This window comes from Antechinus flavipes, chromosome 1, assembly GCF_016432865.1.
Source record: "Antechinus flavipes isolate AdamAnt ecotype Samford, QLD, Australia chromosome 1, AdamAnt_v2, whole genome shotgun sequence".
Classification (NCBI taxonomy): Eukaryota; Metazoa; Chordata; class Mammalia; order Dasyuromorphia; family Dasyuridae; genus Antechinus; species Antechinus flavipes.
In genome coordinates, this window is record NC_067398.1 from 167,273,567 (window position 1) to 167,291,765 (window position 18,199).

General features: G+C 34.3%; 1 protein-coding gene across 1 annotated transcript in view; it reads left to right on the forward strand.

Annotated features, from left to right (window-relative positions):
* The window catches only part of ATG10 (autophagy related 10), a 315,023-nt gene that overhangs the window by 18,862 nt on the left and 277,962 nt on the right, over positions 1 to 18,199 (forward strand). The window contains exon 2 of the mRNA XM_051992929.1: positions 1,496 to 1,603. Coding sequence (XP_051848889.1) covers positions 1,496 to 1,603 — 108 coding nt within the window. The remainder of the gene's footprint in view (positions 1 to 1,495; positions 1,604 to 18,199) is intronic.

The following is an 18,199-nucleotide window of genomic DNA, read 5'->3' on the forward strand; positions in this document are numbered from 1 at the left end:
GATATTATAAAGAGAACTCATGCTGCTCATTGTGGGACTAGATGACTTTTTAGTTTTTTTCCAACTTTTTGTTTTAATAATTTTGGCATCAGTGACTTAAGAATAAATACTCTAATGATTGAGTTTTTAAAAAAATGTATCCATATGGCCAGTTTCTTGTTTTATTTACCTCTTTCTAATTAATGTAGGGTCAAAAAAGTTCCAGTTAAACAAAGGTTTCAATTAGTTGTATTCTGTTTAATTGGATTTAATATTTTAAAAAATCCATTTCCTGATAATTCAGATCTCTCATTTATCTAAACCATTTTGTTCCTTTATTTTCTCAGAATTGTATGGATTTACCATAGTATGCTCTTTCATCACCTACCACTTCTATGCCTCAGTTTTCTCTTCTATAAAATGAGTGTTGGACTAATTCGTTCTAGTTCTACAAATTGATATTTCTATGTAATAAATTGCTATATATTTCATACTATAGCTAACTGCAGGTTGTTTTTGGTTCATTGAAATTTTAAATAAGTAGGTATTCTCTTTTTAATAAGAACTTCAAATTTAAAGATTTCATAAAGTTGAGAAGGGTATGTAATCTAAAGGCTAACTATATATTTGGGGTCTTCTGTTTTCTTTTTCTCTCTTCTCTCCTCCTTCCTATTCCATGTTCCCCTACTTCCCTTGTTCTCTTCCCTCCATGCAAACTACTCCATCCACATTGTAAAATCTCCAGAGGCATTAAGAGTGATGGGGTATAATAGCGAGATCACTGGATTCTTTGTAAGGAAAAACCTAGATTCAAAACTTGGCTCTGAAGCTGTGGGATCTTGGGCAAATCACTTTAACCCTCTAGTCCTCAATTTTCTTAACTGCAAATATTTATATTATGTGCCTTATAAGGTTCTTTAGAGTTGATTTTTTAAGTTTAAAGGCTACTTAGAAATGTAAGTTGTCATTATGCCTATTGTCATCAAAATGTAAAAAAATTCAATATTCACTTATTATTGTGTGCTTAGCACAAATGGCTTTATTCTTCTTTTCCTCATTCACTTAAAATCTTCCATACAATTGCCATTAATCCCTTCTTTTTGACAACTTCTAGAATGGAGAAAAGGAGAGGGGAAATAGAATTTAGGTGGAAGGCAAGATAGGAAGTGCTATGAAGACCGCAAATAAGTTATCTGTCCAGAAGTGAAAATAGACAAACTCTTGTTGGAGTCCTGCGGTGCTGTTTTACTATCTTCAGCCCGTCTCAAGCTTAGCTGCCACATATACTGTATTATTGTAACATAAAGTGGTGTGCTTCATATTACTTTTATGTGACCTAGTTAAAAAATGATGAATCTTAATCTAGTTTTCTGTTTTTTACCTTAATATTTTTTAAAAAACAAAAGTGAAACTACCTTTTTAAACTTGTAAAATCAAAATTTTGGCCTAACAATTAACATTGTTACAGTGTTCCTTCTGTTTTTAATGTTAACTCTGAGGGCCTTTTCCCCTACAGATGGCAGAAAATGAGTTCTTAGAAGAAAAAACATTCAAGCAACACTGTGAAAATTTTATTAAACATTCAGAGGAAATAGGTGATGGATGGGAATGGAAAAATTCAAAGGTAGGAACAGTAATTTTGTTATTTTATGAAGATATTGTGCTGTATTATTTCAGTAAACATTAATTAAATTTAGTGAAAGAAAAGCTGATTTTAATTAAAAATTAGAATTTGTTATAATTGTAGATATTAGATACTTATAGATTATAGATATTGTATATAAAATTAGAATGTCATATTTGTAAAATGTAAGTTTTATTATTTTCTTTTTTAATTGATATTATTTTCCCCAGATTTCTGTAAAACCAGTTTTTTACATTTATTTTTAAAACTTTGAATTCCAGATTCTCTTCCTTCCTTTCCACCTTCACTCTCTTTAAGAAGGCATATGTGAAGTTATGCAAAACATTTCCATAAAAATCATGTCGTGAGGGGGCAGTGAGGTAGGGCAACTAGGTGATACAGTGGATAGAACACCAGCCCTGAAGTCAGGAGGACCTGAATTCAAATTTGGTCTCAGACACTTAACACTTCCAAGCTGTGTGACTCTGGACAAGTCATTTAACCCCAATTGCCTCAGCAAAAAGGAAAAAAAAAATCATGTAGTGAAAGAAAACATGTCCCCCTACTTCTCTCTCCTGCAAAAAACCCTCAAGGAAAAAAAAAAAAAAAACCAAAGTAGACAAAGAGTATACTTCAATCTGTATTCAGATACAGTTTTTTCATTTGTATGGATAGCATTTTTCATTAAAAGTTCTTCAGAGTAGTAATGGATCATTGGATTGCTGAAAATAGCAAAGTCATCCACAGCTGATCATTCCACAATATTGCTATTACTTTGTACACAGTTGGTTTCATTTTGCTTAGTTTATGGAGGACTTTAATGGTTTTTCTGAGAGCATCCTGCTCATCATTTCCCATAAAGCAATAGTATTCCCTCATAATTACATATCAGAATTTATTCAGCTGTTCTCTCATTGATAGATATCCCATCACTTTCCAATTTTTTACCCTAAGAAGAGAGTTGACATAATTATTTTTTACATATAAGTTCTTTTCCTTTTTTAAAGATCTCTTTTGGGATTCATGCTTTGTAGTGGTATTGTTAGGTCAAAGGATATACATGATTTAAAAGATCTCTGGCTATAGTTCATATCTTTTGATCATTTATCAATTGGGGAATAGCGCTCTCTCTCTCTTTTTTTATCAGTTCCCTATACAAGTAAGAAATGAGACCTTCATTAGAGAAACTTGCTTCAAATTTTTTTTCCCAATTACTATTGCTAACTGGATTTTTACTCTGTTTATTCTATTTTTTCTCTTTCACCCTGACCCTCCTCAAAAGTGTCTTGTCATCTCACCGCCATGCTCTCTCTTCTATCACCCTCCCCTCTTTTCATATTTATTTACCCTCCTACTTTCCTGCAGGATAAGATAGATTTCTATACTTATTGGGTTTCTATATTTTCCCTCCACTTCCCCTCTTTTCTTACACTTTAAAAGGGTTTTTTTTTTTTTTTTTGCCTCTTTCATGGCAGATAATTTATGCCATTCTACCTCTCCTTTTCCTATTGTCCTAGTACATTCCTCTCTGATCCCTTAATTTTGTTTTTTAGATATTATTCCTTCATATTCAACTCACACTTGTTCCCTCTGTCTAAAGATATTCTTTCTAACTGCCATAATAATGGGAAAGTTTTAATGAGTTACAAGTATCATCCTCCCAAGTAGGAATGTTAACAGATAAACCCATAAGTCCCATATATTTCTTTCCTAATTACCTCCTTATGCTTCTCCTGAGTCTTGTATTTGAAAATCAGATTGTCTATTAAGCTCTGGTCTTTTTATTACAAATGCTTCAAAGTCTACTATATCATTGAATGTTCACCTTTTCCTCAGAAGGATTATACTCAGTTTTGCTGGGTAGGTGATTCTTGGTAATTTTAGATAGGTAATTTTAGACCCATTTCTCTCTAGAATATCATATTCCAAGCCCTCCAGTCCTTTAATGTAGAAGCTGCTAAATATTGTATTATCCTATACTGTGGCTTTACTATACTTGAATTGTTTCTTTCTGGATGCTTGCAATATTTTCTCCTTGACCTGGCAGTTTGGGAATTTGGCTATAACATTTTCATCTTGGGATCTCTCTCAGGAGATGATCAGTGGATTCTTTCAATTTCTATTTTATCCTCTAGACAGTTTTCCTTGCTAATTTCTTGAAAGGTGACTCTTTTTTGATAACGTTTTTCATTATCAAATTAATCAAATATTTCTTAAATTATTTCTCCTGAATCTATTTTCTAGATCAGTTGTTTTTTCCAGTGAGACATTTCATATTTTCTATTTTTTCGTTCTTTTAGTTTTGTTTTATTATTTCTTTCTCATGGAGTTGTTAGCTTCTATTTGATCAATTTTAATTTTTAAGGAATGTTTTCCTCAGTGAGCTTTTGTACCTTCTTTCCCATTTGTTCAATTATGATTTTAAAAGCCTTCTCATCATTAGTTTTTTGTGTTTCTGTTTGCATCACTCTCAGTTCTCTTTTTTACTTTTCCTGTCTCTTACTTGATTTTCAAAGTCCCTTTTTGAGCTCTTCCATGATCTGAGCCCAGTTCTTATTTTTCGTGGAGGCTTTGGATGTAAGAGCTTTGATTTTATCATCTTCTGAGTGTGTGTTTTGATCCTCCTTGTCCCCATAGTAACTTTCTGTGGTCAGAATCTTTTTCAGTTGTTTGTTCATTTTCCCAGTCTGTTTCTTGGTTTTTAAGTCTTTATGAAAGTAGGGCTCCATTTCCAGGGTGGAGGGTGCACTGTCTTAAGCTTCAGGTATTTGGTGCAGCTGTTTTCAGAGATTCTTCTGTGGATCTGACCAAACACTCTTTTCTGCCCTGGAGCTGTGATGTGAGGAGCATCCTTGCGTTACTGTAGCTGTGAATTCTAGTGTGCTAAAGCCACAGATCTTTCCTTGGTGTTAGTGGAAAGGCTTTCTGTGAGCTGAGGCCTCTTGAAGCTGCTGTCACTGCTGCCCAAGCCTACTCCTGATGTGCTGGTTTCCCAAGGCCTTCTCATACCACTGACACACCTTTCCTGTTGACCTTCCAAGATGTCTTTGGTGTCTTTGGGTTGAGAGATCTAGAAACTGTTAGTACTTTGGTTTATTCAGAGGCTTCAAAGCTAGTTCCTGCTTTGCCTGTGGCAGAGCCGTGCACTAGACTCCTATTCTAATGCCACAGACTTTTTGTGGTGACCTTCTAAGTTGTTTTCATCTGGAAAATTATTCCACTCCATCTTTTTGTGTTTTGACACTCTATAATTTGTTTAGAATTATTATTTAGCAGAATTTGGAGCAGTTTGGAGGAGAGCTGAGTGAGTCCTTGTCTTTGTTCCATCATCTTGGCTCCCCCTCTTCAGTTTTATATTTTCAATGTCATATGATTCTTTGCATTAGATTAATGGCTTATTTAATAAAATCCTTACATAGCATATCTTAAATGAATTGTTTGATTGCAAAGGAATTGAATGATTCTGAACATCCTTAAAACAGTTTATACTTTTATTTAATAATCAAGATCATGAAAAAAGATATGTTTCAGCTAATGTCACAAAATTTGAATTTATTAAATTTTCTGATATATTTACATTTATTATTATTATTATTATTATGCCTACTTAGAATTCCTACTGAATGTCTATTTGGAAATATTTTCAAGATTGTTCAGTGTATGTGTGTGTGTGTGTGTGTGTGTGTGTGTATGTATACGTATATATATATATATATATATATATATATATATATATATATATATATACACACATATAGAAACACACATATATATGTGTTTTCTCAACTACTGTAAGACATATGAATTAATCTGTACATTTATACTGTATATGTTTGTATTTATTTTAATATATCAGTGAATCTAAGAACTCATCAATGTGGATTTTCTCTTCACTGGTACTAGGTGCACCTCATTAATCAATCAATGAGAATTTATGAAGTCCCAGGCATTGTGCTGAGCTCTAGCAATATAGTAAGATAGTATAATTCCTGCTCTCAAAGATTATATCATCAGTCTATCTGGGGAAGCAACATGAACATGGAGAAAAGTAAATACAAAATACATATGAGAACATGATCTACAAAGTAATTTGGGAGGATATAAGTACAAGCACTTGGGAACATTAAGAAAGGCCTCATGCAGGGGGTCGTGTTTGAACTGAGCTCTGAAGAAGACCATAACTTTTCCAGATTGGGAGTGCATGCCAAATAGACAATAGCCTGTGCAAAAGCAAGGAGGATGTGATGTCTTAATTGAGAAACAGCAGAGAATAGTGTAGCTATAATGAAATATATATGAGGGAAAGTAATATGTAATAAGCCTAGAAAAGTAGGTTGGAATCAGGTTGTGAAAGGTTTTGAATGACAATAGGAATTTTGTATTTGATTCAGGATGAATAATGTAGCCCTTGGAGCATGGTCAGAAAGAAGGAAGAAAGGAAACAGGAATTTATTTAGTATCTGCCATATTCCAGGCACTATCAGCACATTAGAAATATTTCATATGATCCTTACTATAACTCTGAGAAGTAGGTGAATAAACTTTAGGCAGATAGAAGTTCAGGCCAAATTTGAAGATAGATAGATATATGCGGCAGGAAAATCAATTAGCAGCTATCATAATGATTCAGGAGAGAGGTTATGGTGACCTGAACTAGCACCATGGCCACAAATAGAAGTAGGAGATGTTTTAGATGTGAAAACGATGTGAGGTGGAAATTGGTTGGATATGTGGAGTGAGCAAAAAGAAAAATTAAGGATGTGTACTTTAGTGATTTGATTGAGTTAGTGGACTCAATAGCAGTGGAGAAGTTAAGAAGCAGATTAGGTTTTGGGGAAGACATAATTAATTCTGTTTTGAACATGTTAGATTTGAGATGTGTATGAGACATGCATTTAGGATGTCTAGTACATAGATTGGAGCTCAGGAAAAAAAATGAGGATAAGTTATGTAGATTTGAGGAGCATTTGCATAAAAATGATAAAATTGAAACTATGGAAACTGCTGAGATCACCCAGAATATAGGAAGAGATGATGACTCAAGACAGAGCCCTATAATACATACACCTATGCATAGTAGGTAAGGTATGGATGGTAATCCCTCAAAGCACCTAAAGAAGGATCTACACACATGTAGGAAAAAACTAGGAGAGAGTATTTTCACAAAAATCCAGAGAAGAGTATCCTGAAAAGGAGAGGGTATGATGAAGATTATAAAATGCTGCAGAAAGATCAAGAACAATTTGGTTGGAGATGGTGGAGTTGTAAATTGATTCAGACATTCTGGAGAGCAATGTGGAACTATGCCCAAAGGGTTATCAAACTGTGCATGCCCTTTGACCCATCAGTATTTCTACTGTGCTTGTATCCCAAAGAGATCTTAAAGAAGGGAAAGGGACCCACATGTGCAAAAATGTTTGTGGCAACCCTTTTTGTAGTGGCAAGAAACTGGAAACTGAGTGAGGGTGCCCATCAATTGGAGAATGGCTGAGTAAGTTATGATATATGAATGTTGTGGAATATTATTGTTCTGTAAGAAATGACCAACAGGATGATTTCAGAGAGGCCTGAAGAAACCTACATGAACTGATGCTGAGTGAGATGAGCAGAACCAGGAGATCATTATATATGGCAACAAGAATATATGATGATCAATTCTGATGGATGTGGCTCTCTTCAACAATTAGAAGATTCAAACCGTTTCTAATTGTTCAGTGATAAAGAGAGCCATCTACACCTAGAGAAAAGAGAGTGAGAACTGAGTGTGGAACACAGCATAGCATTCTTACTCTTTTTGTTTTGTTTGCTTGCATTTTATTTTCTTTCTCATTTTTTCCTTTTTGATCTTATTTATATAATTATATAGATATGTGTGCATATATTGGATTTAATATATTTTTTACCATGTTTAACATATATTGGATTATTTGCCATCTGGAGAGGGAATAGGGGAAAGAGGAGAAAATTGGAACACAAGGTTTTGCAGGGGTCAATGTTGAAAAATTTTCCATGCAAACATTTTGAGAATAAAAAGCTTTAAAAAAAAAGGATTTGATTGGAGAAAAGGCTCTTGGCTTTATCAAATGAGAGATCATTGGTAGATGGAAAGAATTGTTTCAGTTGACTAATAAGATGGAGTGTAAGGGACTGAGAAGTAAACAAAAGATTTTGGTTTTGAAAAGGAGAGGTATCTGTGCTATGAAACAATAATTCTCAAAAACATTTGGTATTAGTTAAAAAATTGAGAAGGTGACTAATAGAACAGATTAAGTATACCATATACATATGTAATGAACATAATGGCATAATGTTTGACAAACTCAAAGATTCCAATTCTTTCAATCAGGACTCATCATTTCACAAAAATTGCTGGGAAACTGGAAAGTAGTCTTAAAGATAGGTGCAGACTAGCTTCTTATATCATATAAAAAGATAATAAATTAACAGTGGATACATAATTTGAATATAAAAGGCCATGTCATTAACATTAAAGGAGTAAGAAAGAAAATACCTTTCACAATTATCATTAGGGAAAGGATTTGTAACAAGGTATGGCAGAAGATAAAATGGAAAAACTTGCTTAGACAAAACCAATGCATTTAGAATTACAAGGCAAAAAAATGAGGAAAAATATTTGTGGAACATTTCTCTGATAAAAAAACATCTTGCTAAAGGTTTATAAAAAGCTACTTTAAATTTTTAGGGACAAGGGCCATTCCCTAATCATAAGTAATTTTCTTTCTTTTCTTTCTTTCTTTCTTTTTTTTTTTTTGGCTGAGGCAATTGGGGTCAAGTGACTTGCCCAGGGTCACACAGCCAAGAAGTGTTAAGTGTGTGAGGTCAGATTTGAACTCAGGTCCTCCTGACTTAAGGGCTGGTGTTCTATCCACTATACCAATTAGCTGCCCTGATAATAAGTGGCTTTCAAGAGAAGAAATCAAGAATTAAACTTTGAAGAAGAGAGTCACTTCCCAAAAAGTACAAGCAAAATTGCAGAGAAAAATAAAGAGCTTGACCAAAGGGACTACAAGAGTGGCTGGAAGAAATGAAGAATGCAATTAAAAAAAAAAATTACATGAGAGCTTTGGGAAAAAAAAAATCAAAGGGGGAAAATAGATTAGAACAGAATGTAGGAAATCTTTCCCCAATAGTGGCCTCTGTGAAAAATTCTTAGTGAAGTTAATTGAATCCTAGGTGATGATTTGACTAAAATCTACTGACAAGGTAGATCTCATTGAATTACAGTAGTTGGGGTCTAGTGGAAGTTTCTTCCTAATCCCAGATCCTAACTCTAACCTTTTAATATTGACAGTTATACCTACAAAATGCTTGGCAGTTCTTTACATATGAATTGCTTTGAAAGTTTGAGAGACTCTTTGAGAATTTCATAGCTTTAGGGTATAGTTGGAATCAAACTTACCAGGTAGCTTTCTTTGGAAAAACTTGTTGCTATTGGAAACCTCATTTTCCACAAAACAACCAGAAATTTTCAGAAATGGGATATTGCATCCTAGTCTGTTTCAATGTAGGATCAAAATTTTAGTACATGTTTACCTTTAGGGCATTTTGTCCATATGGAATCATGAGGAGGAGAAATGTCAAAATTGTTTCCATCTGATGCAAGAAAGTGGCTATAGAAAGGCATTTTGGGAAAAAAAAAAGCAAATTAGAAGAAATTTTGAAAGCATCAAATTTAAAGCACCCATACATGTAGCTGATTCTTCTTTCACAAAAATATTTTTTGTTCTTTAGAAAAATCCTAGAACTAGCGTAGTGTTTAGAGTTAATGCAATCCAATTTTTACAGATACAATAAAGTATCACTAATGCAGAGTAATCAAAAACAACTTAAATAATTGAAAAATATGAAATGCAGAATAATTAAAAAACTAGCTTCATTATCTTACTTTTTTGGCATGGTGTTTTCACAAACATTATCTCATTTGATCCTCACAGACCTTGTAAGCTAAAACTCTCGTGCTTGCTTTGCAGATGAGGAAACTGAAACTTAGAGAGATATAGGATTTATTTCCAGTCACTCAGAAACCACATCTTATGAGACCAAGGCCAGGGTTCCTTTTTACTCTACCAGACTTCCTGCATTTATAAATATATAAGAATGAATGAAAATGCATTTATTACACATGATGTGCCAGAAATTGTGCTAAATATAAGGGATACTGACAATCTTTGCTCTCCAAGAGCTCATATTATGAGGTTTGGGAGGAGGAAGGTAACTGTCATAGGGGAGTAGTGGCTAAGTAGGAATGTTTTGAACAGGAAAGTCACAATGATACTAACTTAGGGCAATTGATTGCCATGTCTTTTCCTATGGTAGTATTTGTTTGATTATTGTTCTTAGAGCTAAAGTTGGAAGGTGAGGAAATAGGGAGGGACGGATCCCATGCTGAATGGTATATTATATAGATGGCTAGAAAGTAGAATGATGGATTTGGGTCATGGTACATGGTCATTAATCAGATGAAAATAGTTTATAACTTGTCTATCAATTGCATCCAAACTGGGCCACTAGAAATGCTTGGAAGAAGTTGTTCTCTTAAGGATAGAGGAGTTTCCCTTTTTTGTTTGGTTTCCATTGTATATTTGTTTAGCAAATTTTGATGACCACATATTTTAAAATCAGCCAGAGTCAGGAATTCAGGTTAAGGGAAAATCTTCCATCTTTATTCTTTGTGGAGGTGAAGGGGGATGGCGATAGGAATATGAGCAGCCCCAACACAAACCCGACCAGCAGTCTCTCTGCCTCTCTCCCCGCTTCTCTGTCTCCACCCACCAAAATGGTCCCTACATCATTTCCTGTACAACACATCAGAACTTGCACAAAGAGTGGGCGGGGGCCATTCTTTCTCCAAGCATATATTAATAGAATATGGTCCAATTACTATTTAATCTCACGTGCTTGGGACTTCAGTGCATCAACTTGAGCTTCAGCCCATTACAGCAAATTTCCTTTTTTTCTGTCAGCTAAGCCATAAGCATTCATTAAGCCAAGTTCTATGCCAGACCCTGGGGATACTAAGACAAAGTCCTTGTTTACAAGAAGTCTGAGTTCTAAGGGAAAGGCAACATAGATATGTAGAAATGAAAGATAGGGAGGGAATTCATTTAGAATTAGGAGGATCACTGTACATAGGACCCTTTGATCCAGTAATACCCCACCTTGGTCTGTATTCCAAAGTTATTATAGAAAAATGGAAAAAGATCCACATGTATAAAAATGTTTATAGCAGTCTTTTTGTGATAGCAAAGAATTGGAAATTGAGGAGATATCCACTTTTTGGGGAATAACTGAACAAATTGTGATATATGAATATAATGGAATAGTATTTTTTTAAATTAAGAAATGATGAGCAGGGGGCAGCGAGGTGGTGCAGTGAATAGAGTACCAGCCCTGAAATCAGGAGGACCTGAGTTCAGATCTGGCCTCAGACACTTAACACTGCCTAGCTGTGTGACCCTGGGCAAGTCACTTAACCCCAACTGCCTCAGCAAAAAGAAAAAAGAAAGAAAAAATGAGAACAGGTTGATTTCAGAAAAACCTGGAAAGACTTGCATGAAATGATGCTGAGTGAAATGAGCAAAACCAGGAGCACATCATATACAGTAACAGTGAATAATCAACTTTGATAGCTCTTCTCAGCAGTACAATAATCAAAGAAAATTCCAAGACTCATGATAGAAAATGCTATCCAAAAGGACTATGGAATCTGAATACAGATAGAAGCATATTATTTTCACTTTTTTAAAATTTGTTTTTTGTCTTTTCTTTCTTGTGATTATCCCTGTTGTTCTGATTCTTCTTTCACAATATTACTAATCTGGAAATATGTCTAACATGATTATTAAAAAAAAAAAGAGAGGGGAAACACAGGCTTCATGTAGAAATCACAAGGGATTATATATAGGAAATTATGATAATTACATTATCATGGGGAATTTTTAAATGGGGTACTCTCAAATACCATCTTCTGCATGAAGCTCTTCCTGATCCTCACATTTCTTGCCTATACTACTTTGTATTTAGCTAATCTATGTTTAATTTAATTTATCTGCTTTATATTTATACTTGTGTGTATTTGTTTTCCCTCCTATTATAATTTAGGTTTCTTATAAGCAGGGGCTATTCTAGGCTTTGAGCCTGTGCCTAGCACATAGCACTTCAAGCTCATTGATTGATTATAAGTTGCCCATAAACATGGGGAAAGACTAGTAATGTAATAATTGCTCTTACATGTGAGCCTGATTCTATCTTTCCTAAAAGAAGGAATTGCTCCAAATAGACCAGTTACATATTTATGTTCTTTATATATAGCATTAATAGTTTATATTTAATTTTAAAAATCTATAAACCTTAAGGGAAAAAATATTGTCTGAGATGGATAGGGCAGAGTGATCCAGGACAGCCTGAGACTGATCTAATACTTCATGTTCAAGATAGGAAAGAAAAGAACATTCATGGTTCATCAAATGATTAATAAAATAAGATATTCTTAGTCACAGGAGAGGAGAGAGATTCATTTAGGTTACTGAATTACCATAGTTAAATGAGGCTTTCCTCTGCCATTTTGGTTATATTACTATTCAAGCCAGTCAGAGATCTTGGGGAGGAGCCAAAGTCTTGGTCTGTTTTAGGGTGAGTAAATTTTTGTTGATTGAATAATCACTGAATAAGCTACCCAAAATTTCTACAGCATTTACACTTCTTTTACTGATTATCGTAAAGCCTTTGATTCATTTTCACACAAATGGCTTCCTTGTGTACTATAAATGTACAAAATAGACCTAAGAATAATGAGAATTTTAGAGTGTTTGCTGTCTACATGAAAAACTCTTCTTTATTTGAAACATTCCACCAACACAATAATGTCAACAGTTGATAAAAATGTGGCATCTTTCAGGAAGACAGCTGAAGTGCCTTATGGTTCTGACTAGCCTTAAATCCATTATCTTCTCTCCTAAACTGAACTAAGTATAGCTTTCAATTAAAGAAGGAATTTCAACCATTTGATATATATGATATATGATATCAAGTTATCTATTTATACTATATTTTTACTTACCTTTTACTATCTATTTACACTATCACTATATTTAACTTCTGACGTCAAGCTCAAAGGCTTAATTCTACTTCACTTATGTAATCTTTCTCTAGTGATGTCAAAATGTCATTTAGACTTTAATAGACTGTAAATTCTTAATGTATGCCAAGGAAATATAGATACTTTCTGTTTAAATTCAGAGGTCAAATTGAATCAGTGGGTAAAGGCGATATTTATTTTGGTAAGTAAGATGCTTTGGTCTCCTTTAGTCAAGACACAATATAAAGCTGTCATGAGGTTGAATAATTAAGAGACTTTACTGGTATCCTGAAATCAAAGCTTAATGGGGAAAAATGCATTTAAAGGCATTAACATCCATGTAATACCATTTGTAATATATACTTTTAGAACTATAAAATGAGCCATAAGAGATCTGGAAAGTATTCTTATAAAAACTTGTACAATATCAATAAAACAAAACTATCAACCTGAAGCAGTTTTAGAAAGGTTAACAGTTCTTTGCCAAAAAAGGGCTAAAGACTTGATGTGTGTGTGTGTGTGTGTGTGTGTGTGTGTGTGTGTTTAGGTATATATCATACACACATACACACACACACATACACTCAAAGTACATGATAAACAGTGTAAAAAAACGTAACAATTATAGAGGTGCTTTTGGAAGAACCAGATACCATTTAATCAGCCTTCAGTAAGGTATGACAAAATGTAACTGAAAGTGATTGAAGCCTATAAATAATGAGTAGGATACAGATGTGAAATCAAATGGCTCTCCAAATGGGACATCCACATGAATTCAACTAGCAATATATCAACAGAGAAGCATTGGACAAATGGAGTCATCTAAACTTGTTACAGAAACAGAAAGGTTTATTATAGCAATTCAAGACCATATCATTTTCACTAGAAATTTACAGAATAATTTTTTCTAAAAGAATCTAGCTTTAGTGGTCAATGTAGATCATCTGGTAATCTATTTGGTAATTATTTGGTAAGTTGTAAAAGCTGAGAAACACATTTGTTGATTCTTAACATCTACTGAATACCTTGCAAAATGTGATGAGAGAGTTAGAATCACACATGAGATTCTAGTAGGATGACATAGGCCCAGATGACAAATATGGGCCTCAAAACATTATAACAAGAGTATTATCATAGACCAAACTGTTACCTATATTTGCTTGGATATGACATTGATTCATAGAAACTTGAAAACAATTTTTGCCATCCCAAATATGCAATTTCTATACCATGGTTTTTTTTTTTTAAGCCTTTAAAATTTAGAGACTTGGAAGAAGAAATAAAAATCATGTGGAATCTGGATGAGGTCCATATTATCCCCATGGTTCTTTTGTTATTGAAGGTGTACTGAAGATGAACTTATTTACTAATACTTTTGTTTAATTGTAAAAGTAGTTATTTTATCCAGCTGTGCCACAGTCTGTAGATCCTTAAATGTAAAAGAAAAAGTAAGATAGTGACTTGACCTCATATGAACTCTCTAAGAAAGATTTTGCATATTCCTATAATATCTCCCATTTTACAAAGTGCTTGGACGAATGATTTCCTCACAGAAGTCTAGTGTGCTAGGTTTGAATTGGGATTATTAACTGTTACAGATGATAAGAAGCAGAAATCTAGAGAGATGAGGTGATTTTCCCACCTAATAATATGAGTAAGCAAAAAAAACCTAAAGGAATTATTATTATTATTTTAAAGGAATTAAAGGGGAAAAAAAAACTATCCAAAAATATTGTTGAGTTCTTGTCATGAAGAATGTGTACTTATATTTGGGGAAAATTATAGAATCAGAAAATAACATCAAAGAAAAACACATCTTGTCCCTTCTGAAAGTATTTCTTTCTAAAGTTGAAGCTTCATTTCTTTCTTCAGCATTTTTTGTGTCTCCTTTACCAAATTGTTGACTTTGTTATCATGATTTTTTTGGTATCATTCTCAGTTTTCTTCCCATTTTTCCTTTTTCTTCTTTACTCTTTTTCAAGCTCTTCCATGGTCCAAGATCAATTCATATTTTTCTTGGAGGCTTTGGATGTAGGAACTTTGATTTTGTGACCTCCTTACTGTGTGTTTTGATTTTCCATAGTCACCACAGTACCTTCTATGATCAGAATCTTTTTCTGTAGTTTGCTCATTTTCCCAGCTTATTACTTGACTTCTAACAGTTTGTTTAAAAAGGACTCTGCTTCTAGGGTGTTACATGTTTCAGGGATTTTGTGCAACTGTTTTCAGAGATACTTCTAGGAACCTGAAAGTTTTCAGTTCTTCCAAGAAGTTTTGTTCTAAAGAGAGGAGCACTTATTACTCTCCATGTCTGGGTCTGATCTGTGAGCTCATCTCTGATCTGTGAGCTTTTGCATCTTCTGTCCTGGAACTGTGAGAAGAGTCCCCACTTCAAGTCTTGGTGTGCTAGTGCTCTTCCTTGTCCTGGGACTGCCACCCAGATCAGAGTATGGGCAAAGCAATGGAATCCTGCCTTGGTGCCAGCAAAGGGACCTCCCTGTAATCTTCTGGCTAGTTTGATACTTGCTTTCTGTGGGCTGAGAGCTCCTGAATCAGTCATTGCTACTGCTAAATTTGTCATAGTTGACCATCATACAATCTTGCCATTATTGTATACTGTAATATTCTTCTCTAAAATGTAATTTTTTTGGGGAGCAGGTTTCTTGGGGGGCTTTTGGAGTCAGCCTTCCTTTCAGTTCAGTTATCACCCCAAATGCAGCCAGGTATTAAAGTCCAAATCCTTTATTGTCTCCTTCAAAGTCTTAGCTCCTTCACTTGGGGCTCGGTTAATTTTCTGGAGGCCTTCTGGATCTTAGTTTAAGTGTTCTCTATAGGACAGCCTGCCACCACTTCTCTGTCTTCCTTAGTTCTGCCCAACTGCCTTCTCTGGCTTCTGAATCTCCTCAACTGAAACCTGGCTGAGGCTCTGAGAGCTTCTAGTGGGCTTGTCCTTTCTGGCTCTGAGAGCTCCTCTTTATGTTCCACACTGAGTATACATCAGTCATTATATCACTAGGAAACCATTATTTGTTGTAGGATTAAATCAATGCTAAACTAGATTTAACCACTGTCTCCTCAATTCCAATTACTTAGCACCTTGTAAGAATCCTAACAGTATACAATGTTTTCCTGGTTCTTCTCACTTCACTTATCATCAGTTCTGAAATCAGCTTGTTCATTATTTCTTATAGGACAATAATATTCCATTTTCACTGTTCCTCAATTGATGGACATCACTGAATTTCCAGTTCCTTGTTGTCACCAGAAGAGCTGATACAAACATTTTTGCATAATGGGTCTTTTTCCCTCCTTTATGGTCTCTTTGGAAAAAAGACCCAGTAATGACACTACTTAATCAAAGGATATGCCCAGTTTTAAAGCCCTTTGGGCATAGTTCCAGATTTTTCTCCATCAGTTCACAACTCCACCAATAATGCATTAGTGCCCCAGTTTTCTCACATTCTCTCCAGTATTTATCATTGTCTTTTCCTGTCATCTTAGCCAATCTGAGAGGTGTGAAGTATTATCTCCGAGTTGTCTTAATTTGTATTTCTCTAATCAATACTGATTTAAAACATTTTTTCCAGATGATTGTAGATGGACTACAAATATGACTTTGAAAGTTGTCTTTTCATATCTGTTAGATGTTGTAATCCATTAAATTAAAAAGTTTTGCACAAACAAAATCAATGCATCCAAGATGAGAAGATTACAAGACCAGGGTAGGGTGGAGTGAGAAGAGCAGGGGGAGAATTTTACAGAAGATTTCTCTAATAAAAGCCTCACTTTTAAAATATATAGAAAACTGAATCAAATTTATAAGAATATGAGTCATTTCCTAATTGCTAAGGGGTCAAAAGATATAAACAAGCAATTTTCAGAGGAAGAAATCAGGACTTACTATAGTCACATGAACAAATAAATCACTATTGATTAGAGAAATACAAATTAAAACAATTCTGAGTTAGCACCTCACACCTTTCAGATTGACCAATGTGATAGAAAATGAAAATGACAAATTTTGAAAGGGATATGGGAAAATTGAGACACTGCTGGAGTTGTGAGTTGACTCACCGGTTTTGGTATACATTTGGAACAATGCTCAAAGAGCTATAAAACTGTATACTCTTTGACCCAGCAATACTACTACTGCATCATATACTGTATCATACTGTATCCTAAAGAGATTAAAAACAAAGAGGAAAATGATCTATTTGTACAAAAATATTTATAACAGTTCTTTTTGTCGTGGAAACAAATGAGAAATTGAGGAGATAACCATTAATTAGGCAATGGCTGAGCAGGCTGATTTCAGAAAAATATAGACTTTGATGAACTGATGCAAAATGAAATTAGCAGAACCAGGAAAACATTATGTACAATAACAGCAGTGTGATGTTTAAATAAAAAAATAGTAAATAAATTGTGTTTGATTTAGCTTTTCTAAGCAAAGAAAGATCCAAGAGAATTCCTAAGGATTTATGATTAAAAAGGCTATCTCCAGAGAAAGAATTCAGGGTCTGAGTGCAGAGTGAAGCTTACTATTTTTAACTTTATTTCATGTTTTTTTTTTTTTTTCTGTTTTTTTCTTTCTTTCTTTCTTTTTTTTTGGGGGGGGGTCTTTGTTTTCCTTTTACAATGATATCAATATGGAAATATGATTTGGATATCTGTATCTGTATAACCTATATCAAATTGCTTATCTTTTCAATGATAAGGGATTTAAGGAAGGGAATAAGAATTGGAATTCAAAATTTAAAAAATTAATGCTAAAAGTAGTTTACATGTAATTGCAAAAAAACCCCACCCTATTCAATTTATGTAATCAAATGTTGTGTTCTGCTTTCTAGAGCCCCCAAGCTGGGGTGACAAAATGTACCGATGTTTTCTAGAGCTCCCAACCTGGGGTGATTAAATATACCTTCTTAGTGAAGAACTGATGAGGTAGGATTCCTGAGGAGGGTGGGAAAATGGAGTCCATTTATTTCAAGGGCTTTCCCCTCTTTATAATGTAACAAAAGCAACTCTGAGCATGTAGGACCATATAAACAACTTGTTACTGTATGTAGTTTACCCACCTGGTATCATTCTTCCACTTGGTATCACTCTGCTTCAATCTCCACACAGGTTGTCACCTTCCCTTGACTTCTCAGGAAGGCCGAGAGCGCTTAGGGGAAATGGGGAGCCGAACCAGACATTGGTAGCAGGTTCCCTCTGGGCTGAAAGGTCTTATATCTTACCCAGAGTTTCCCACTGACTGTGACCCTCTACAATCAAATTGTTCATTTTATCTTTTATGATCATCTCTCTCTTTTTTTTAAAGGGAATTGCCCTCTTAGCCATTGTTGTACATGATAATGAGTTCAGTGATATAATCATTTTATGTATCCATTGTAGAGTGAAGTCATAAATCATGGGCATTGGAGAGACTGATAAATCTGGAAACCAGTATGTTTGAGGTTATGCCAGTGTATATATTGCAGTCACTAAGTAATAAG